Below are 22,862 nucleotides of genomic sequence, written 5' to 3' on the forward strand. Positions count from 1 at the left end.
TTTGTCCTTCCCTGTCCCCAGCTTGGCCTTGTGCATCAGGTAGGGCTCCCATTAGAATGGGAAGCAAAGCCCAGCCTGTCCCTTCTCCCCTGCACTATGTGGCATGAATCTGGAATTGATTTTGTGCCATTCAGTGTCTTCCCAAGTCAGATCGCTCCAGGGCTGGTCCTGTGGTTCCTCTGTGCTGATTTAGCTCATAGAATGACAAAAGGCAGCACTGCCATGTTGAATTCCCTTTTGGGTCCATAAATTACCTTTCGTCTTAAGAATTAGGAGCTGCAGACAGTGCATTTGGGAAGTTCTGAACCACTCTGCTCTAGGTCTGTGCTGTGTTACAGTTTCACAAGAGGTGAGCACTAATCACCCCAAATAAACACAGGCCACAGGGTGTGTTGTAAGGCAGAACTGTGCTGGATTAGGGCTGTGCTGACTAAATGGGCTCCTGGAGGGCTGAGCTTTATTCAACACTAAACAATTTTTGTTATTTGTTTTCTAAACTACCAACCAGCAGGATTTCATTGTCAGAAACCAGAATATTAATCAAAGGGCTGTTAAAAATGTGTAGGTCTGTAATGCATAACACACTAGGGAAAAGTGCTTTGAATTAATCTTTAAAATGCAAGCAAGGTAGCGTTGCTGCAGAGCTTATTCCTCTGAAACAAGCTAGAAAAAAGTATCTGATACAGATGTACCTCTCCTCAGTGCCCATTTCTTGCAGAATGGTAAAAATGCAGACCATGAAACAGTCCAGATTAAGAATAAGGTTTATAAAAATACTCAGTATCTCCAAGTGCAGGTAAATGTAAAGCTTTCAAAACTCCTGAAAATTGTGAAAATTCCATGAGCATTTGCCTTTCCTTTAAATATGTAAATCCCTTTGGAATCATACCAAGGCTGCTGCAGTTTTGCCTTGCAAAGGGCAGGGTTTGCATGAGTGGCTCCAGCCCCTGCCAGGCACTCCCAACCTGGCAACACCGGGCACTCCTTGTTCCCCTGTCTGCTGTGAACACCTGCGATTCCAGGAGCTTAACAGAACTGAGGCTGGATTTATTTGTGGAGGAGACTACGGTGCTGTTGACAGGGATATTTTAAAAGGAAGGAAAGTTCAGTTGTTTTTATTTCTCCACAGTACCATAGAAGCACCTCCAAGAGGGACAGAAAAGGACAGGAGAGGGATTTCAAATGACAGTGCTCTTACAGAGTCCATAGCAGAAATACAGAACTGCTGCTCTAAATCAGCAGTCAAAAAATCATGTGTAGGTTTATCACACTTGGTCCCTCAGTTCCTCCCCTGGAGAAACACTGTCTGTTTATGTTGGTTCGTGCTTACAGTTGTTTTGCCTGTCTCCCTTGCTGTGCATTTGGAGTGTCCTGCAGTGCCTGCAGCTCCAGCCCCTCGACCTCTCTCCTGCTCCATGGTGATGTTTGTTTGCCTGTCTGGTTAGTATTTTTCAGATGTTCCCTGCAGACAAGAAGAGGGTGGAACAAGCATTAAGTGCTTGTCATCTGCCAAATGGCAAGGTAAGGGTTTATTTTGGGTATCCAGAAGTCTCATGAGCTTGAGAAGGATCTTTTTCCCTGCCCCGACTGGGGTGCCCTTGGCTGTGAAAAACCATCAGCTGAGATGCTTGTAGTTGTTTACCTTACCCTACCACTGCCAGGCCTGAACTCTGGCCTGCTGGCATCAGTTCTTACTGTCTTCCAGTAACACTTGTGACTCCAGCACCTGCACTGTGTGGCACAAGGAGCAGCAACACCCTGCCAGATGTTCTAGTCACTTACTGGGGTTGTTACAGCCAAGTGCTGAGCTGTGGGTGTTCATGACAGGTAAAAGCTGTCACAGGTTTGTGGTCCTGACACGGCTTCATTGCATTCTCAGAATGATGCCATCAACCCTGAGGACTTCCCTGAGACAGTGTACAAGACATTCCTCATGAATCTGTGTCCACGACCCGAGATTGATGAGATATTTACCTCACAGTAAGTTTCCCTCAAGCCACAGCCCAGAACTTGGTCTCTTGTGGCAAAAGATAGAGAGGAAGGAGGGGATTTAATGTTGTGTGGTTTGTCTGGCCTTAAGCCTTAGAAAGGCAGGATCCCAGATCACTTAATGCCTTTACTCACAGCCTGAATAAAATGGATGAGACCTCACTGTGCTACAGGACCCTGAAATATATGGGCCCAGAGGGAGGATCAACCTCTCCTATGTGAAAAGATTTCTGGGGTAATTCCAAGGCCTTACCTCTGCCCCTCTGTGATTCTCTCACTGCAGCCATCTAAAAGCAAAGCCCTACATGACCAAAGAGCACCTGGCAAAGTTCATCAACAAGAAGCAGCGCGACACCCGCCTCAATGACATCCTCTTCCCGCCAGCCAAACCTGAGCAGGTGCAGAGCCTGATAGAGAAGTATGAGCCCAGCGGGTTTAACATCCAGAGAGGTGAGTTTTGTTCAGCCCAAAGCACTTGCTATAGAGGTGGGATGAAAGAGCAGAAGATCTCATGCCCTCTGCCATCCTGCTTCCCAGGGGAGCAGTCAGCCTGATTCCCACAATTCCCTGTTGTTCTCACAATTCTCTCTCCACTTCCAAAGAGGTGGCAGAGCTGTTCTATTTGGCATCTAAGGGTTCATTAACAGCTGTGTTTGCCATGCAGGGCAGCTCTCTCCGGAGGGGATGGTCTGGTTCCTCTGTGGCCCCGAGAACAACCTGATAGTGCTGGACAAGCTGATGCTGTACCAGGACATGACCCAGCCGCTCTCACACTACTACATCAATTCCTCACACAACACCTATCTGACAGGTAGGGCAGTGCTGGGGCAGGCACGCCCGGGGGCCAGGCAGATGTGTGTGTGCCCTGCGGGCTTTGAGGGCTGGGCTGACTCTAAATGCAGTGTCGCCCTGCAACTGAAAACATCTCATCAGTCTGCTGCATCCACCTGCTGAAGGCTGGCAGAGATTCCTGTTGACCCTGTGTGTGCAGGAGCTGTCCCGTGTGGGTAGTTAACACTGAGGCTCTCTCCTGCAGCTGGGCAGTTTTCTGGGACGTCCTCTCCTGAAATGTACCGCCAGACGCTGCTGGCCGGCTGCCGCTGCGTGGAGCTGGACTGCTGGAAAGGCCGGCCCCCGGACGAGGAGCCCATCATCACCCACGGCTTCACCATGACAACTGAGATCCTCTTCAAGGTAGGGAAGAGCTTTCTCCATGGATGCTTTTCCCTTGCCTGCTTCTAGACTGATTGCTGAGGGAGCCAGATGGCTGAGGACAAAGTTGTTTGAGAGGAAAAGATTGATGGCGAGGTGACAAGGGAATGAGTGTGTGGGTAGAAGGAAAAGTGAACAGATAAGCACTAGGCTGGAATTTGTACGTTTTCGGAATGGGAGGAGTAGCAGAGAGGTTGACAGCTGGATGAAGATGGATGGATGAGGGAAATGTGAGAAGTCAGGCAGAAGCCATGGAGAGATGGCTGAGCAGAGGTGTGTGCGTACACAGGGCTGTATCACGGGATGGATGCGCAGAACATGGCATGAGGCTGGTGGATTTATAGATAGCAGCACATCAGAGGAGCAAACAGGCTTTTAGAAAACACACAGTTAAAATGAGTTTATCTTCTGGTCTGCAGCAGGTTTCTATGGCTGACAGCCTCAAGTGGAGGCTTTTGGAAGAAGAGGGTTCAATTCCTTCCTAATGACCTGAGTGTTGGAATGTGTTTTGTGGAGCAGCTGGCTTCCCTGAGGATTCAGCTCCCAGGCTTCAGAAGTACAGCACAAAGCCAGGCAGTACAGGGCATTTATCCACAGCTTGCAAGTTACAAATAAAGGCATCATACTGACTTTTTTTCTGCACTCCTTTACACAGCTGCTGCCAACAGGTAGAGATGCTTTAGATGGTTTTTTTCAGCTCTTTATTTTTCTTCTATATCTTCCCCCCAATTCCCACACTTCACTATTAATAAAATATTTATGTGTGAGGGAGGGAAAAAAAAACAACAAACAAAACCAGTCCTTAAGGTCAGAGGTATTGTCATCCTCAGACTCAGTAATTTCCAAAGCCCTGTGGTATCACTGCTGCTTTTTGCACAGCAGTTCACTGCAGATAGAACAGAAATAATGGCATTTGTAGCTGCTGTAATTGCAGAGTTCTGCTGAAGCCTGGGACCATTCCTCAAGGAAATTATAACCTGCTAACACAGCATGTGCTGGGTTTTGGTTTTACATAACACATAGTCCTTTCTTCCACTACAATTCCTGTGGCCTTTTAGTAGCATTGTCTGAGGCTTCTCCTCAGTGCCTTGAGGCTTCTATGACAGATTCCAAGTGGTCCATGGAGGAGCAGCTGTGGAGCCTCCCTTTGTGCTGAGGTCATGGCTGATCCAGGATTTGGGATGATTAGGGGACTGTAATTGCAAAGGAGCAAATGGCACTTCTTTACCAATTAGTAGGACCAGAAAGGAAAATAATGGAAAGTTTGTGGCAGTTTAACAGGGGCTTGGGGAAAACGTTATTATTTTTTCTTACATCATTAATGCTGAGAAGGTTTCCATGGTATTTGCATTTGAAATGTCAGCACAGCTGGTGACTGAACACTCCAGCTCTCTCTGCTGCCAGGCAAAAGGATTTATAAGCAGCAGAAATGATAGAAAATTGGGCAGGTTCAGAGGTAAGTATGGATAGAGTTTGCAGTGGTTTAATCTGGTGCTGCACACATCTTTTTGTGCCAGTTCAAGGTGCTTGGGACAGAGGTTTGTCCCTCTGGCCAGGTGCTCTCATGTGCAGTGATGTGTACACTGACCTGTGCAGCAAAACCAAACACTCACCTTCTTGCATCTTCAACTTCATTTTGGCACAAGCTGTTGAGTTTAGCTCAGCATGGATCTTCTGGAGCCAGAAATCTGGGCAGTTGTGAAAAAAATGGCATTTTTCACCTTCTTACTGAGGGAAGTTTAGTAACTTTAAAAGGAGCTCCTGAGAGACAATTTTGGAGTCCATTCAGTGGGAGGTCAGCTGTGTGTCTGTTATTAATGAGTGCTGAGCTTCTCTCTGACCATGGCCTCTCCTTCAGGATGCCATCGAGGCCATTGCAGAAAGTGCTTTCAAAACATCTCCATACCCTGTGATCCTGTCCTTCGAGAACCATGTGGACTCGTGAGTATTTGGTGGTTGGGAGAATTGTCTGCTGTGTCCGGAGCAGAAAATTACACAGGCAAGGGCTGCTGGGTTTTAAGCGAGTGCTGAGCTGAAGGGAAGTATTAATTGAGGTTTCTGAAGCACCTGAAGGTGGGTCAGAGCCGAAAGGTGAGCCTTAACCTGCAGAGTGGGGTGATCACCCTTGTGCAGCCTTTTACCTTGGGGTTGCAGAGTATGGACGTGGGAGTTGGCTTGGGAATGGGACCTTAACATCTGCATAACTGAGATGGTTTTCTGGGTAGAGGACAGGGATTTCGATCTTTTGTTCATGCTAAACTCTGGATTTGGGCATTTGCTTTCCTCTTCACTCCTGCCTGGTCTCTCTTAGGCCCAAGCAGCAGGCAAAGATGGCCGAGTACTGCCGAACCATTTTTGGAGACATGCTGCTGACAGAGCCACTGGAGAAATACCCGGTACGAGGGAGCTGGGGCAGGAGGACACTGGGGGAGGCCTTTCTGGAAAATTTGGTCACTCCTGGTGCTGGGAGGTGTCACAACAGACACAATGGACATGGATCCTGGTTCATAGGCATGGGTGGAAGACTGTCACAGAGGTCTTCTTGTTTAGCACTCTGTCACCTGAGGGTAGCCAGGAGGTACTGAGGGTACCAGGTGTGTTCTGTGCACAGCACTGGTCCACCTCTGTCTGCCAGCACTTGGGAACCAGGAGCAAAGGCCTCATCCTGCTTCTAGGCTGGAAATATTCCCTTCCAGACAGGGGCGGGCAGGCCAGTGTCACATGCTTGGAATAACTGAGGGAAGTCCCCATCTGCCTGACCACAGTCTTCATCTTACCTGTACAACAGGTATTTCTGTGGGCCCAGGGACACCTTTGGTGCCACAACTGCCCTGCCAGGGGACATGGTTTTAAACATCTGAGCAGGACCTGTGTTCTGCAGGGTGTGAGGCAGGTCCTTGGGGTGCACAGAGAAGGGACAGGTGAAGCACCTGGCCCAAGCATCTGCTTGAAAGCACTGACACCCAAAAAAGAGCTGGGAAGAAGCAGTGAGCCAGCAGCAGCTTCCCACTGTCCAGCCCTATGTCCAGGCAATAGGAACAGAGATATAAGGGGGGGAAACAGTTCAAGAGATCAGCTAAGCTATTAACAGCCCTTTGCTGTCTGTGCAGTCTGTCACATATCCTTGTCTTGAGCCACCTCCTCTGGGATCTTTTTTAAATCTGCTGCAGGCAGTGTTTAAATCTGACCTGAGTACTGATGAGGGACTGAAGATCTGGGATATAATGAGAGAAGTAGGTGGAATGGGAAGGCAGAGGTATGTGGATGCCTTCAGGCCATGTAGGGGTTTTTTAGCAGATTTTTTAGCAGGATGGGTGGTAGGCAGCGCGGCAGAACCAGAGAGGTGCAGAATGCTGGTCTGAAACACAGGTGAAATCTTAGGAAAAAATCTACATTAATCTAGTGGGATATGCTGGCAGACAGAGGAGATTAGGAGTGTAGTGGGTGAGAGATGTCTGTGCACTGGCAATTGGCCAGGGGGACGGGAGAGGTGAGTGTTTGAATTCTGTGATGAAGTTTATCTGTTGCAGCTGAAGCCTGGAGTTCCTCTGCCAAGTCCTAAGGATCTCTTAAGGAAAATCTTGATTAAAAACAAAAAGAACCAATCTATGACTGGGAAGAGGGAGAACTCTTTGAAGAAAGGGAGGAATGTGGAACCAGAAACCAATGAACAGCCAAGCTCTGTGGATGCTGAAGATACTGGTATGTCTGAAGGGAAAGGGGATTAATAAAAGTGATGGGCAAAGCCCTCTAATACACCCAATATGAGCTTGGGGCAAGACAGCACTAGTCATTAAATCAGTTATCTGAAGCAGCAACAGAAAACTGGAAAGGAAATTAAATATTCAGAATACCTTGAACACTTAGTCTAACCAAAAGAGACAATCATTTACAACCTGCCCATCATCCCTTAGTGATCCACTGATACACTCTGGTTTTTGGGTTGAGGGAAGGGGAATTTATTTCTACTTGTAGCTCTCTGATAACCACAAATTCACCATAGTCTAGTTCTTTCACCATGAGGGTCTTGGAGGTTCATGAAACCTTCAGCCCTCTCTGCTCCCTCCTCCTGTCACCTCTGTGGTAGAACAGTCCCTGTCATGGTAAGAACACATGAAGTCATGTGAGGACAAGGTGAGCACCACTGCAGAACACCTGGAAATGGACATTTATTCCCACAAATATGTTTGACTTTAGAGGGGAAACGGCCTAGTGATTGTTATTCCTGGGTGTGAGGGGAGCCTGCAGCAGGAATGGTTTGATCTCTTGGGTGTGCTGGTCCTCAATGTACCAGTTCATATTTGGATTTGGCCAATAAAATTGTAGGATTCTTCCCCTCAGTGTTCCAGCATTACTTGGTGGTGAGGTTTGGCAGAGCCCTCCACTGCCAGCAGCCTGCAGGGTCCTGTCTGTGTCCTCCTGATCCATACCACTGACAAGGGCCTGTGTGCTTAGTCTGGGCAGGTGATGTGGCTGAAGAGGAGCCAGAGGAGGAGGATGAACAGCTCAGAAACCTGGATGAAGAGGAAATCAAAAAGATGCAGTCAGATGAGGTACTTTTACTGTTAGTTCTTTTTGTTTTCTGTTTGGACTTCTGCTGACTTCCATTTTTCTCTGGGGCCTCACCCTATTGAAGAGAAATGAACCTGAAGTGCAAAGGGAAATGAACCTGTCAGAGGCTTTCCATCCCCCACACAAGACTTTTGCAGGAGAAACTGAAGAAGAGAAATTTTGTTGCAAGCATAAAGAATGTGGCAGTGGAGTTACTGCTGACTCTGCATGATTTGGAGATAACTGTTTGCCTTGGGGGTGTTGGAGAGGCTTAGCCTTGGTCTGAGAAGTTGTTACTGAAAGTGCTGCCGCTGCTGAAGGGGGAGGGAGGAGATAAAAAGTCTATTGAATAAAAGGTCTATTTTCCATTTCCATCTCCCTGGTATCCTTTGGGGAGAAGGAAAAACAATATCCACAGCTTGTCCCAGACTCCATGTTCTGAGGGGTCAGAGAGGTCCTGGGCTTTGTACATCCTTTCTGGAACCTCTCCATGTGCCTTGAGTCCATTTTTGCCCAGCTGCCTGAAGATTCTGTGCCTCTGCCCAACATGGAGCTGTAGGACTGGGAAGCCAGAGAAACTGGAGCACTCTGGTCAGGGCAGCCACCAGAGCTCTTTGACTCTGACTGGGAGGCCCTGGTCAGTTTGTTTCATCTCCAGGGAAGGTCTGTTCACCTGTTTCCTTTTGGATTGTTTTCTGCTCAGGGCACAGCTGGCCTGGAAGTGACGGCTTATGAGGAGATGTCCAGCCTGGTTAACTACATACAGCCCATCAAATTCAACTCCTTCGAGGTCTCTGCCAGTAAGTCAGGCTCAGTCCCTTTGGAATCTGGCACAATTTGTGCTTCCTGGCTCTGTCTGTCCCCCATGCAGAACAGGGACTGGGTGTGCCTCGCTCCTAAATGCAATCTCCTGTTTCTAGAGAAGAACCGGAGTTACGTCATCTCTTCCTTCACCGAGATGAAGGCTTGTGATCTACTGAGCAAGTTCCCCATGCAGTTTGTAGAGTATCCTTTTGGCAGCCCTTTTCCAGTGCCACTGGGTGCTTGGGGTGTGAGGGAGATTCTTGACAGGATGCATCCTGCTGTAGCCAATGTCAAGGCTGCCAGATGCTTGTCCTTAAGTGAAAAGTGTATGGATAAGGACCTGAGCCTCTCTGGGGTCTTGTCTGGAAGGTTCTGAGCATTTGGTAGCAGAACTCCAACAGTTTTTCTAGTGGGAATATGTGGGCTGGCCCCAGGGCACAAGAGGAGCATTGTTTCCTATAGAGCCTGTAGATACAACAAGTGGCAGATGAGCCGCATTTACCCCAAAGGCACCCGGATGGACTCCTCCAATTACCAGCCCCAGATGTTTTGGAATGTTGGCTGTCAGATGGTGGCACTCAACTTCCAGACCATGGGTGAGTGTCGGGGTGTGCTCCAGCCTCTGAGCTGGTGAGGTCAGTAGCTGCTGGTCTCTGGGTGCTCCTGGTTCCCCGTCTCTTCCTTTTCTGCCATCTCCCTGGTCGTTATTCCATGTGCCTTTTCCCAAAGTGCTGTTCTTCTCTGATTTGATCCTCCACAGACCAAGAGCACTTTTCCATGCCCAGCACAGACCTGGCACACATACGTGGCCTGCTGTCACCCTGTGTCCAGGCACTGTCCCTGGCTGTCCTGTTCCATGATGTCACACTGAATCATATCCATGAGGGCACCTGCAGCTCCCATCCCCCAGGTTGCTACCTCTACAAGGCAGAGGCAGAGCTCCATCTGGCCACAGCACTAACCTGTCTGTGCCATTATTTCCAGGATTTTGACCTGACCAGGGAGGAAGGGCCTTTCCTTGCTGCACAACCAGCATAAGAAGGAAAGAAAAGCCATGAGAGAAAGCTGTACTTTACCCTTCTTCCTTCCTCAGAGTGCTGTGTTATGTATAGACCATAGGAGACAAAAGGGAGCGAGTGCCAGGTTGGTTCTGAAGAGGATGACAGTGCAAGCAGGTGCAGCAACCACCAGGCAGTGTCCTCAGAAGTGTCAGACAGATGATGGACTCAGAGGAGGCCCAAAATGAAAGGGAGAAGGAGCAGAAGGGCTTAGGCAGCTACTTATTCCCACCCAAAAAGGAGCACTTTAAGGTGCTCTTAAAGCAGGTTTTAATTTAGTTCTGCCCATGACTTAAGGTGCAAGTGCAAGCAAACCACTTCCCTTCCTTACAACAGCTGCTATAATTTTTTTCCCTGTAGGGCGCTGAGAGGCTTAATTAGTTTTCAAGATGGATTTAGGAGCCGTGGGCTGGCAGGGGCTGGAAACTTCCAGCAGCTTTCAGCTCCCTTGTAGCACATGGACTGCCTGTTCCCCCAGCCCTGTCTCACTGTGTTGCTCTGCTCTCAGATGTCCCCATGCAGCAGAACATGGCCCTGTTTGAGTTCAACGGGCAATGTGGGTACCTGCTCAAGCACGAGTTCATGCGGCGCCCCGACAAGCAGTTTGACCCCTTCTCTGTGGACCGCATCGACGGGCTGGTGGCCACTACTGTCTCTGTCACGGCAAGTACAGCCTGGGGACCCTGTCCTGTGTCACCCAGGGGGACTCTCAGTGCCACATGAACCCGTGGAGTCTGGGGGGAAGCGTTACTGTGGCAACTCCCAGGCTTGTTGCTATTTTAAATTAATCATAATCACATGAAAATGGAAAAAGAGCATCTGTTGTGCAGAGGCAGCCAAGGCTGTGCTACTGGGGAGAGAGGAAGTGCTGAAGCAAGAAACAGGGGTGGAGGTAAAAGAAGAGCTGGAGCAGAAACGCCGTTTTGGGGTGGGATAGTGACTTTGGAGTGAAGGAATGGCTGGGTGCCTCTGTTTAATTCTTCCCAGCAGTTGCTAACTCTGTCTGTGTGGTTCACAGGTACTCTCTGGTCAGTTCCTCTCGGACCGCAGTGTAAAGACCTATGTGGAAGTGGAGCTCCTTGGGCTGCCAAGGGATGCCAAACGCAAACACAGAACCAAACTGACCTCCACGGCCAACTCCATTAACCCTGTGTGGAAAGAGGAGGCTTTTGTTTTCGAAAAGGTGAGAATATTTGATAGTAATTTAGACAGAGAATCCTTAAAGCTCCTGATGGCCATGAGCAATCCCTTAGAAGAGATGTCAGTGCCAGCAGAAGGGACTCCCCTCTGGAGACCTCAGGCCCGGCTTTGGACACTCTCAGGTAATATCCACACATCAATATCCAAAACAACTCTGCACCAATATTTCCCAGAACGGACAAGGGATAGCTGGGAATGGTTCTGGAAATAACAGACATCCAAAGTCTTCCCTCTGTGATGGCCTCTTCAGGCTGATCAGTTTGGAAAACTTCCAGCACCAGAAAGGAAGTGAATTTCTGTGGTTAAACTGTCAATGAGAAACAAACTAGAGCAGTAATGGGACTAGTTCTCAGTTGTGCCAGAACATGGAAAGCTGCCCTGTCTCTCCTCAGGAATTCAGTGATCACCAATCCAGCTGCAGGGCACAGGGAAGTTAAGTCAAGTACACATTTTACAATTCATCTATCAGACACAGTATGACGCTACAAGATATTTTCAGCCTACTTGGCTGAAATATCCTTCTTTTGCTCTGAGGCTTCACTCCTGGCAGAATAATTTTGAGTTCACTTTATGGCACAAGAATACAGGGAAGGAGGGAGTCAAAAGCCTCTATTAGTAAGGTTACCATGTTTGCTAAATTATCCATCCCAGATCATTCCATTCTCCAGTGTGTTTTTCCTGGAAGCAGTGGTTTGGAGGGCTTGTTGCCCTATTTTTGTCTTAGGTAACCTGTGATCCTGGGCAGGCCGAGAAGCCTGAGTTTGATGGAGTTTCTGGGCATTCAGCTATGATGTCTATGATAAACTGGGCCCGTAAATTACAAGATGCAGAAATAGGCAGTGCCATCCTGGAAGAGATGGAATTGTTTGGTTGGAAGGAGTAGGATGCTATCAGGAGTTAGAGGTGAGGACACTGGTGCCTTACTCTGATTTTCCCTTAGATCATGATGCCTGAGTTGGCGTCTCTCAAAATTGTGGCTTGGGAAGAAGGAGGGAAGTTCATTGGCCAGCGTATCATTCCCATCATCGCAATGCACCCAGGTAAAACAGTGGAAATGCCTTCAGCTTTTGTGCCCTTGAGACCTGTCCAGTGGGAGTTGTAAAAACAATACAAACAGCTGCATACTTTGCTCCTTAATCTCCATGCCCACAGGCAGTGGAACCTTCAAAATCCATCTTGTTAAAGCCTTGGCTTTATCCCATGATATACTCACCATGCTCTCCTGTAAAGAGGGCCTTGGGCTGCTGGAGCAGGCACAGGGAGGGACAGGATGCTGCCAGCTCAGCTCCCTCCCCTCTCTGCCCCAGGCTACCACCACGTGTGCCTGCGCAGCGAGAGCAACATGCCGCTCACCATGCCCGCCCTCTTCGTGTTCCTGGAGATCAAGGACTACGTGCCGGATGCTTGGGCAGGTAGGGAGCACTGGAATGTGCAGGGAGTGCTTCTGGCCTCCTCCAAACTCTGATTCAGAAGCATTTTTCCAGCCTGGGAAGTGCTTTCCTGCTGCGCCCTCAATTCTTTGTCAGGGTGGGACTTGAGCACATGCCAGCATCCTGTCATGGCCTCGCTGCCTTGGGAAGAGCATGGAGGCTCCCACTGCAGCTGTGCCTGGTTCCCACCTGAGGTGCCGTGCAGGTGTACCAGGCTCCAGTGTGGAATGGCTCAGCCCTACTCTTGTTCAGAGGCAGAGAGAGGTTTCCTTGAGGGAATAGGTGACATCTCTCAGGGGCTGCAGAGAACGGAGGTTTTAGGAGTGATGCCCTTCCCTGTTGGAAGGGAGGTTCTTGCTGGTACTGAGATATGGGGACCTTCCTTTGATAAGGGTCAGAGCTGGATGTGACAGAAGCCTCACCAGAGGGATTAACAGTCATGACCAAACCCAGGGTGTAACAGCATCAGCCACAGAAGCTCTTGTGAATACTTATCATGTTTGCTCTCTCTTCCCCTGTGTTCATAAAAATGAACCCTATTCACTGGGGAAATCCTGAGAAATTTGGTTTATCACATTTTTATTAGAAAATATGAGATTTATACAACACTGGGCTGGCAGACAGCTGTGCAGGTGAGAAAAGTCTTAACCTGGCCCTGGCTCTTGAGAGCAGAGTTCCCAAAATCACAGAGCTGCCCTGAACATCAGTTGTGAGCCATGGCCCTGGGCAGGGACTGAGGTGAAGGAGGTTCCTTTCCTCTCTCCCTTTTGCTGTCAGGAACACTTTGGTTACAAGCAGAGAACACAAACTATTCCTTCTTCACAGTGTCCTGTACTGGGCAGGGAGTATGAGTCCATGAGTTGTTTGCTATCCAGGCCAAGCCCTGCTCTCTCTTTCCAGATCTCACTATTGCCCTCTCCAACCCCATCAAGTTCTTCCACCGTCAGGACAAGTGCTCGGTGAAGCTCAAGGACACCTCAGGGGAGGTGAGTTTTTCCAGGCTTTGTTATCTAGAGCACCTTGCATGAATTCAGCCTGAAATAATGGAGTTTTCATTTACCTCTGATCTTTGTTTTAGAGGCCTGGCATGCAGACAAACCTCTCATTTGCAGAGACTAATGGGGTGGCAGACTCCACTGGGAAACCCAGCATTCCTCCCTCTAATGGGTCCACAGGTAAGTTTCCAAGTATTTAAGCATATTGGCAGCTTAATTAATTCTTCTGTACTGACACCAACATCTTTCACACGAGCTGTGTTCTCGTGAGCTCTCTTCTGTCCATTTCCAACCTGCACATCCAAGATGGGACATTAACAAGAACTTCTTTTGGGATTTCAGGAGCAGCAGTGTTCGCCAAGGATGAAGCTGTGTTAGAATTAATGCAGATGTCAGGTAATTCCTCATGCTGGTCACCTGGGCTGAGACCCTGCTTGTCATCTTACATTTCCAAATTAAAAAGACATGTCCCAAACCTGCCTGGTGGAGCCAGCACTAAAGACAAATCCCAGGAATCTTGGAGCTCAAGGACAGGTTTCCTTCAGCACACCTGCACTCCCTGTGCAACATATTGTTCACCTGCTTCCAGGTACCTGAATGCAGTGTGATGCCAAGTCCTGCAAACACGGGGCCTAGCTGTGCCTCAAAACTGAACTGAAGGCACAAGAGGAAACCAGTTTCACTCAGGATATGTTGGCAAATAATTGTTATGCATATTGCTTTTTTAGAAGTTATTCCTAAAGAAAAGTGTTTGCCAGAACAGAGTATGTACCTGGGGAGAGGTATCCCAAGGTGTGGAGCAGAGGGGGCTCTGCTTTGGATATAGTGATTGTGGGACATGTGTTGGAGCTGTATGCTCCAGTTTCCCCACTCAAAGTCTTAGGAAGGGGCTGGCCCTGTTCAGCTTTTTTATTTTGTGTTTCAGAGCCTGAGACAATCACCCTTGCTGAGTTGCAGCAGAAAAAGCGCTTCCTGAAGCTGCTGAAGAGGCAGGAGAAGGAGCTGAGGGAGCTGGAGCGGAAGGGAAGCAAACAGAGGGAGGAGCTGCTGCAGAAATACTCCCCACTCTTTTCGGAGCTGGCCTGCCCTGGGGGCAAGAAAAGGACAATACGCACAAGGAAAACACAGAAGAAGAGGTAACCACAGCCTGGGGATCACCTTCCCAAGCCAAAACAAGGATCCTCAGGGAAACACGGGCTCCCCCACTTCTCTGCAGGAGGATGGAGAGCAGTGCAGGCATCTGCATGTCCCTGGGTTGTTCCCACTGAGGGCAGTTGGGAAGGTTGGGATTGTGTTGGCAAGGCAAGAAGCAGCACAGTCCCTGATTCTGTTCTGCAGGAGTGTGACCCCAAGTGATGCTGGTACCAGTGCAAATCCTGTAAAAACGGTAGAGAGCATCGATTGCCACTTGCTTGTGGAGCTGAGGGGGAGGCTGGAGATGGAGCTTATCCACCTTGGGGAGGAGCACCACAGTCGGATCCGAAGGAAGAAAGACCAGCACGCTACCGAGGTGAGGGCTGCGAGTGTCACCTGAAAATATATCCTGGGACAGCCCAAAAAATCCCATGTTACTCACTAAAACTGAGCTTGGGAATGTAGGCCCAGAACACACCTGACACTTGCATTGTCAAGTCCATGCCAGGTAACTGAGAATGAAGACATGAAGCTTATTTGTTTAGAAACCCTAAAACTCCCACAGAAACATTTTTATACAGCTGATGTTTTTTAAAAAATGAGTAGCATTGTCCTGGGGCACATCAGGCTCCATCTGCTCCAGTTTTTCTGATGCCTTAGTGTGGAGTTAATGTGGTGTTTAGTGGTTTCACACCTTGCCAGGTGCCACCTCTCCAGGAGCCTGGGAGCTGGGGTGACGTGGAGGTGGGCTGAGGGTTCACCAGTGGCACCATCAGAGCCTGTTCTGCTGTTTGACTTGGTGGAAGTCAGAGTCCAGGTGAGGGGAGTCCTGCAGGCTGAGCTCAGCCAAGGCCAGAAGGAGCCACGGTGGTGCCTGGGGACATAGTGCAGGCCATGGGATGGTGGTACTAAATCCAGCATATGCTATCTATTCCAGTGAAAGGGGAGTGATTCCAGGCTTGGGAGGCCTTTTCCCATGAGTGTTTTCTGAAGGAATTTGCACTGATACATCTTAAATCGTCAGTTCCCTGGTGCGCCTTAGGCTTGACACACCTCTTACAAGCTGTGTGCAACCCTAAGGGGAAAATAACACTTGGGCACTGGCTTACTTGGGAATCAGGTTTCTTACCTGGGAGAGGAGCCAGGGATGAAGCCTTCCTGTCTCACAAGTGTCAGTCCACTGGCACAGTGGGGCCTGTGTGCACAGCTGAGCTCACTCCTGTGCCAGCATCTGCACCAAGCCTCAGGGATTCAGAATTTGCTGCTCCTGGGATTCAATGCGGGGAGGTGTACAGCTGACTTGGGTGCAATTGGATACAGATGGGGTGCAGTGTCTCATCCTGCTTTGTTCCCTTTTGGTCTTGTGTTCATGAAACAGCAAGTTGCCAGGATCCTGGAGCTGGCCAAGGAGGAGCAGGCAGCTGAGCTGCGGGTGCTGAGGGACACGTCGGAAAGGTAAATCACAAATAATGCCCGATTCTGCTCCAGGGCAGCACTTTCTGTTGGATCTCAAAGCTCTGCTTTGTAGCCAGGGAGTGAGGATGGGGAAGAGAAGATTTTCTTTTCCTTGCGTGAGAAATTGAGGCAGGAGGATGTGACATGGGATTTCACATGGTGGTACGGGGGAAGATGCCTCTTGTGATCCCCAGAACAGTGTTCCTGCCAGGAGGTACCAAGCAGGATACAGTGTTCCATCTGCAGTGAGCAGCCTTGGAGCCACTGATGGAGAAGGATAGGAAATAGCACTGCTGGCCCTTGGCTGCCACCTCTATCTCTTGCAGTCAGAACCTCACAATAATCCATGCCAGGGATTGATCCACTCCATCTTATAAGTGAATCGAGCTTCTTGGCTCCAGTATTTAAACAAACTGTCAGGATCAATTGACCAGTTTCTAGCTAGACATCTGTCCATTTGTTCTTGCAAGAACTTTGTCCTGAAGCTAAAATCCTCACTCATTCCTCCTTCCCATTAAATCCTGTCTCAGTCTTTAGTTGCAAATTCAGATGAAACTCCCTCTTTTTGTGTCCTGTCCCAAGCCAGAGTCTCTTTACTCAGCTACTCAGGCAAGTCTAAAGAAATAAGTGAGTAGCCAGGTAATGGTTTGCTTGACAGTAGGATGTCATTAGTACAGTCACATCTCCCTGGCTGGGAGAAGCTCCAGAAAGATTTCAAGATCTGGAGGAACAGGCAATGAAATGACTGTTCAGTTCGGCAGGAATAAATATAAAATAACCTGAATGGAAAACCCTGGCCATAGCCCAGCTGTGCACTGGTGTTGGCACTCAGGTAAGAGATCTTCAGCTGCTGTGGATGCTCTTCATTCCCAGCTCTGCAGTGGCCAAAATGGCAAACAGGATTTTGGGAATTGTGCAGGGAAACAAAAAAAATGACTGAGTCAGCCTTGTGCCGCTGGATCCATTTGTGTAGAGCTGTCCCCTTCTCAATGTGCCCTCTCAAACAAAAAAAAGTCTTTTTAAGAGCAAGAAGAACAGCCTTCTTCTGAGGAGGAATTTGTGCACAAAAAGGAATTAAATGGGACAGCTAGGAGAACAGATGTTTGAGGGAATGTGACAGGAATGTGTAAATCATGAATGGTCTGGACAAAGGAAGTGATTGGTCACTGCTTCTCATTGGAAAGAAGGGTGGGACATCCAGTGAATGTCTCAGGTGCCTGTGTCACATTGTGTATAAATTAAGTATCGTTTCTCACATGGCAAAGTGCTGTGAAATCCAAAAGTAGAGGTAAACTCCAAAGTATGAGTGACATCACAGAACATGATACATGCATAGATACTGGAGGATAGACTGGAAACTGGGAAGGTGGAGGAGGGAAAATTTGCTGTACACTTGTTCTTTCTTGTAGTTTCCTTTAGCACGTGGTGCCTCCACTGCTGGGCCAGGACACATCCTGGCTCAGGACTTAAAACACCCTTAAGACTCCAGGCCTCCTCCTGCAGAGTCTCCCACATTTGGTGTTTCTGGACAGTGGAGCACTCCAGAGGGCTGTGGATGGAGGACTGCTCTGCTGTCTGGGGCTGGTAACCAGGCCTGTGTCTCCTCTCTTCTCTCCACAGTAACATTAAAGACATTAAGAGGCGGATGGAGGCAAAGAGGGTGGAGCGGGTCCAGGCCGTGCTGAAGAATACCAGTGACAAGGCTGCTCAAGAGAGGTGCGGGAGTGGATGTTCCTGGGCTCTGTCCATGCAGGAGGCAGGGTCTCCTGCTGACTTAGAAACTGAAAAACTAGAATTTTGCATGCAGTTATTTGCCTTATGGCTCAGCCAAATTTAAGTGGTGTTTTATTTGTCCTTCCTAAAATTACAGCAGCTTCTCCCTGTGGCAGGACAGTGTGGGAATGTAACACACCTGTTGACCAGTATGGCACTGATCAGTACTGACAAATGGATTTTATGGAAGGAGAACTGCTGGATTTTACAGGGTCTTATAATTTTCTTTAAAGGTTGAAGAAAGAAATTAACAACTCCCACATTCAAGAAGTGGTGCAGACAGTCAAACGGGTGAGTCCTGGGGAGTCAGGCTGTCCCAGCAGCTCTGGGTTCTGCAGGGAGATGGCCGGGGCATTTGTTCCCAAACCCATGGCTCAGGAACAACAGGAAAGCCTGGCAGGAGGAAAGACACCTCAAGGACCCCAGCTCTGCCCTTTGAAGACCCGGTGCCAGACAAAGCTTAGGTCCATGTCTGTCCATTTGTCAGTGTCCCTCAGTGAGTGTTGACATTTGAGTCCGTATGTCCATCTGTGTCCGTGTGTGTGTCTGAGTGGCCATGTGTCCAGCTGTGTCTGTGTGTGTCCCTGCCCCTGCAAGTGTATGTATGTTTGTCTGTGTCTGTCCACACCTCTGTGTGTTGAGCCTGCGTGTCTGTGTGTGTCCACGTTTGTTTCTGTGTTCATGTCTATGTGCCTCTGTGCATCTGTCTGTGTGTCTATCCCTTTGATTGTGTTGTTCTGTCTGTGTCCCTGTGTCTCCCTATCTGTCTGGGTATCTGAGTGCATGTGTCTGTGAGTGCAGGTATCTGTATGCCCTTGTGTGTTTGCATGCCCATCTGTGTGTGAGTGTGTTCATGTGTGCATTTCTGTGTCTCCATATGTCCCTGTGTCAAAGATCCTTTGCGTCTGTGTGTGTCCACACATTTCTGTATCTGTGTGTGTATATATCCACATATGTTTGTTCCTCTATGTCTGTGCCCCTGTGCCTATCTTTGTGTCAGCCTTTGTCCTTCTGTCTATGTGTCCGTGAGAGTGTCTACATGTCACTCTATTCCTGTGTGCATGTCCATGGAGCTGTCCATGTGTCAGTGTCCCTGTGCATGAGCCCATGTCTTTGTGAACCTTTGTGTCTATGTTTGTCTGTCCTTCTGTCCAGGAGTGCCTTTGTGTGCCCATGTCCCTGAATGTGGCTGTGGCTGTGCTGGAGGGCAGGAGTGTGTGTGTTCCTGTGTATATCTGTGTGTCCATCAATGTTTGTGTTTCCATATGTGAGTCTGTATGTGTCTGGGTGTCCATCTGTCTGTATCCATAGGTGGGTGTGTCTGTCCATGTCTGTGTCTGTGGGTGTTTGTGTGTCTGTGTCCATCTCTATCCATGTCCTTCTCTGAGTGTGTGTCCATGTGTCTGTGCCTAGGTGAGTCTGTATATTTATCTGTGTCCAGGTCTGTGTGTGTCTGTCTGTGTTCTGTGGGATTCTGTGTGTCCATGTGTTTGTCTGAGTGTCTTGTCTGTGTCCATCTGTGTGCATCCATATGTATTTCTACGTGCCTGTCCCTGAGTATGTTCACCTCTGTCATTGTGTCCGTGTCTCTATGTGTGTCCTTGTGGTGGTCCATGTATATCTATTTGTCTGTCCATGTCTGTGACCATGTGTCTCTGCCTGCATCCTCATGTCCAGGTGTGTGTATGTCTGCGTGTCCCTGTGCCTAGAAACGTGTGTCTGTGTGTCTGCCTGTGTCTCTCTCCCTGCCTGTGTCCACTTGTATCGGTCTGCATCTGTGTGTTTGCCTGTGTCTGCGTGATTACATTTGTGTGTGGGTCCATGTGTCTATGCCTGTCTGTCTGTGTGCATCCCTGTGTTTCTGCATCCATGTCTGTCTTTGTGTGTCTGTGTCCATCTGTCTGCCTGTGTCAGTGTGTGTGTCTGTTTGCCTCTGTCCGTGTGTCTGTCTGTATCAAACCTTGTGTCCGTCCATTTGTCTGCAAATCTGTGTCCTTGTCTGTATATGTGTCTCAGTCCATGTCCAGGGTCCATGTATCCGCCTATGTTCATAGGTGTCTGTGTCAATGTTTCGTGTGTGCATCTGTGCCTGTGTCCATGTGTCTGGCCATGTCTGTGTGTCAGTATATCTGCCCGTGTCCATGTGTCTGTATCCATGTCTCTCTGCCTGTGTCCATTTCCATGGGTGTCCACAGGTGTGCATCTGTGTCCATTTCTCTGTGTCTGTGTCCCTGTCTATGCATCTACATCCCTGTCCAAGTGAGCATGTCTGTGTCCTTGTCCCTGTGTCTGCCAGTGTCTGTGTGTCTGCCTTTGTCTGTGTCCATGCCTGTGTCTGTCTACCTCTGTGTGTTTGCCTGTGTCCATGTGTATGTCCACGTATTTCTGTATGTCCATGTGTGTTTATTCATGCCTGTGACCATGTGCCTGTGTCCCTATCTGACACATACCCATTGTCAGTTTGTATGTCTGTGTCCATATCTATCCCCATGTCTGTGCATCCTTGTATCTATGCCTGTGTCCATCTTTCCCTGTGTCTCCATCTGTCTGCCTCTGTGTCTGTGTCCGTCCATATGTCCCTGCCAGTGTCTGTCTGCCTGTGTGCTTGTGTCTGCATCCGTGTCCTTGTGTGTATCCATGTGCATCTGTGCGTCTATGTGTCTGCATCCATGCCTCTGTCCGTGTCTGCCTGTGTCCTTGTGTCTCCAAGCCTGTGTTCTGTGTGTCTGTCCATGGCCTCTGTTCCCACATGTCTGTGTGTGTCAGTGTCCCCATGTGTGTCTTGTGGTCCACGTTTCTGCCTGTGTGCATAGGTCTGTGTGTCAGTCTGTCTGCATGTCTCTCATGTGTCTCTCTGTCCATGCACATGTCCGTATGTTCACATCCAGGGGTGTCTGTGTCCTTGTCCATGTATCTGCTTGTGTCCATGTCCGTGCACATCAGTGTGTCTGTATCCCTGCATGTGTCCATGTTTGCCCCTCTCTGTGTCCGTTTGTGTGTCTGTGTCCCTTTGTGTGCATCCACATCCGTGTATCCATGCCTGTGTCCCTGTTTTCTGCATCCGTATCCATCCCTGTTTGTCTGTCTCTGTCCCTGCTTGTGTCTAAGCATGTGTCCATGTCACTTCCTGTCTATGCACCTGTGTCCATATGCCTGTCTGTGTCCCTCTGTCTGGGTGTGTCCATGGGTGTTTGTGTCCCTCTCCGTCAGTGTCCTTGTGACAGTGTGTACATCTGTACCTGTGTCCCTGGGTGTCCATGTATCCCTGTGTCTGCGTGCCTGTATGTGTCCAGGTGTCTGTCCTTACACAAGTCTGTGTATCCATGTATCTCTGTGTGTGTGTCTCAGTATGTCTGTGTCCCTGTCCCTGTGTCCAACGTGCCTGTGTGCACTAAGCTACCAGGTTCTTGTGTCCCTGAATCCAGGCTGCTGCTCCAGGCCTGCTGGACTGAGCTTGGGCTGTCCAAGGCCCTTGCTTAGAAAACTGGAACCTGACAGGGGGTAATTTACTCTTTTTAAAGATAACAGAGAAGACTGGCAGGTTCCAGCAGAAACTGGAGGAGAAGCAGGCAGCAAGTCTCCAGTCCATCAAGGAGAGAGAAAGCCAGGTAAGGACAACAATATTTAGGGTCAGGGCTTTTCCTTGGCACAAGAAGTCCAAAACCCCAGAGAATCAATACTGCCACCCTCAGCCCACCCATTGCCAGGAGGTGAGAAAGTGGATGAGGGGGCCCACACAGACCCCAGAAGGACCAATGGCTCATCCCAGAGCTCCCAGTCTCTGCTTGACTCCAGTGTGTGGGAATGACCTGACTTCTTCATTTGCAGCTCCAGCAGCAGGTACAGGTGGAATATGAGGAGAAGTTGAGAACTCTGAACATGGAGGTTCAGGAGATGGTGAAGAACTACACCAAAGCCAGCTTTCCTGGAGAGCCACAGACTGAGAAGGAAGCAGCTCATAGCATTCCTGAGGGAGAACAAAGCTTTACAGACCAACTGGAAGCAAATATCCCAGTGGCAGAGGTGTCCAGGCTTACACTGGCAATGACTGAGCCCTTGGGAGCTGGAATGGATGTGGAGATAGAAGAGAGCATATTCTGAGATGAGTCCCTTCCTTACTATTCATTGCAAGAAGGTGTATGGTGAAGTAACGACCAGCTTCACAAACTACTGCCATCCCTTTCCTTCTGGGGAGCTCCTGAAATCCTTCAGGAATGTAACTACATTATCCCAGATATCTGGAAGCAGTCTGGAGAGCTCATCCTTCAGAGCACTTCACCCTCAGTCTTCCTCAGCCTGAACTCTCTGAGATATTTCAGCAGTGGGAAAGGCCTCTGCCTGCAGACCAGCTCCCTGATGGCATCACAGCAGCAGCTACAGGAATATTTACTTTGCATTCAGACCAGTTTTTAGAGTCAGTTCCCTCATCATTCTTCACATGCATCCCTTCACATCAGTCCAACTCCTCTTAACATCTTCCACACGGTTCAATGAAATAGCAATAAACAAACCAAACAAAAACGCCTAAACACTGATACAAAGAGACACCACAGGGAGGGATGGGGGTGGGAAGTGGGCTCAATCACAGCAAACCACACCAGGCTCTGTGTCCTACAGGAAAATAGTTACACCTGAAGCTGCATTAATAAGCAATTACAAATGCTGCTATAAAACAAACCAAACCCCAGGTCAAGCAGGTATGAGACAGCACATTCCAAACCTAACACCCAACAAAAGTCCACATCTCCCCTGTGGTGTCACCTGAGTACTGGAATTATGGATTGTACATTTCTGAGTTATTTATTTTCTAAAAAAAATTAAAACATTGCTGTTCTTAACCAACTGAGTCACTTGTTACTTAGCTGCAGTTAGTGTGTGTGTCTCAATGTCTGTGTCCAGGTGCATGTGTAGCTGTATCTGGGTGTCTATATATCCAGATGTGTGTGTCATCCATGTCTCAGGGTGGGACTGTTTGTCTGTGTCCATCTGTATTTATTTGTGCCTGAGTGTGTGTCTTTATAGCCATGCATCTCTGTGTCCATGTCTGTCTGTCCATGTCTGTGATCATGTGCCTCCATGTCTGTGTGTCCATGTTTCCCTGTCTGTTCACGTGTCTGTCGCTGTGTCTCTGCATCTGTGTGTTCTTGTCTCCATCACAGTGTCTGTGTCCACATATGTTTGTCCACCCCTGTGGCTGCATCCACATGTCTGTCGTCATGTGCCTGTGTATCTCTGTTCTATAAATGTGTCTGTATGTCCAG

At 48.8% G+C, this 22,862-nt stretch overlaps 1 protein-coding gene across 5 annotated transcripts in view; it reads left to right on the plus strand.

Annotated features, from left to right (window-relative positions):
• PLCB2 (phospholipase C beta 2) overlaps positions 1 to 22,424 on the plus strand; it is a 37,172-nt gene extending 14,748 nt beyond the window's left edge. Inside the window, exons 7-32 of one of the 5 annotated variants that reach the window (XM_083864126.1) lie at positions 1,446 to 1,521; positions 1,880 to 1,980; positions 2,273 to 2,439; positions 2,654 to 2,800; positions 3,026 to 3,183; positions 5,060 to 5,142; positions 5,513 to 5,597; positions 6,732 to 6,903; positions 7,657 to 7,754; positions 8,456 to 8,552; positions 8,673 to 8,757; positions 9,028 to 9,152; positions 10,123 to 10,277; positions 10,633 to 10,797; positions 11,755 to 11,854; positions 12,122 to 12,226; positions 13,145 to 13,230; positions 13,323 to 13,419; positions 13,582 to 13,635; positions 14,165 to 14,375; positions 14,578 to 14,749; positions 15,752 to 15,828; positions 17,449 to 17,544; positions 17,835 to 17,895; positions 21,126 to 21,209; positions 21,430 to 22,424. In XM_083864126.1, coding sequence (XP_083720252.1) covers positions 1,446 to 1,521; positions 1,880 to 1,980; positions 2,273 to 2,439; positions 2,654 to 2,800; positions 3,026 to 3,183; positions 5,060 to 5,142; positions 5,513 to 5,597; positions 6,732 to 6,903; positions 7,657 to 7,754; positions 8,456 to 8,552; positions 8,673 to 8,757; positions 9,028 to 9,152; positions 10,123 to 10,277; positions 10,633 to 10,797; positions 11,755 to 11,854; positions 12,122 to 12,226; positions 13,145 to 13,230; positions 13,323 to 13,419; positions 13,582 to 13,635; positions 14,165 to 14,375; positions 14,578 to 14,749; positions 15,752 to 15,828; positions 17,449 to 17,544; positions 17,835 to 17,895; positions 21,126 to 21,209; positions 21,430 to 21,702 — 3,130 coding nt within the window. In that variant the 3' untranslated portion in view covers positions 21,703 to 22,424. Of the gene's footprint in view, positions 1 to 1,445; positions 1,522 to 1,879; positions 1,981 to 2,272; positions 2,440 to 2,653; positions 2,801 to 3,025; positions 3,184 to 5,059; positions 5,143 to 5,512; positions 5,598 to 6,731; positions 6,904 to 7,656; positions 7,755 to 8,455; positions 8,553 to 8,672; positions 8,758 to 9,027; positions 9,153 to 10,122; positions 10,278 to 10,632; positions 10,798 to 11,754; positions 11,855 to 12,121; positions 12,227 to 13,144; positions 13,231 to 13,322; positions 13,420 to 13,581; positions 13,636 to 14,164; positions 14,376 to 14,577; positions 14,750 to 15,751; positions 15,829 to 17,448; positions 17,545 to 17,834; positions 17,896 to 21,122; positions 21,210 to 21,429 lie in introns of those variants that run through there. The other 4 variants (XM_083864125.1, XM_083864127.1, XM_083864128.1 and 1 more) reach the window with 4 other exon arrangements.
• The last annotated feature ends 438 nt before the right edge of the window (positions 22,425 to 22,862 follow it).

Source organism: Zosterops lateralis, assembly GCF_965231275.1.
Source record: "Zosterops lateralis genome assembly, chromosome: 6".
NCBI classification, from domain to species: domain Eukaryota; kingdom Metazoa; phylum Chordata; class Aves; order Passeriformes; family Zosteropidae; genus Zosterops; species Zosterops lateralis.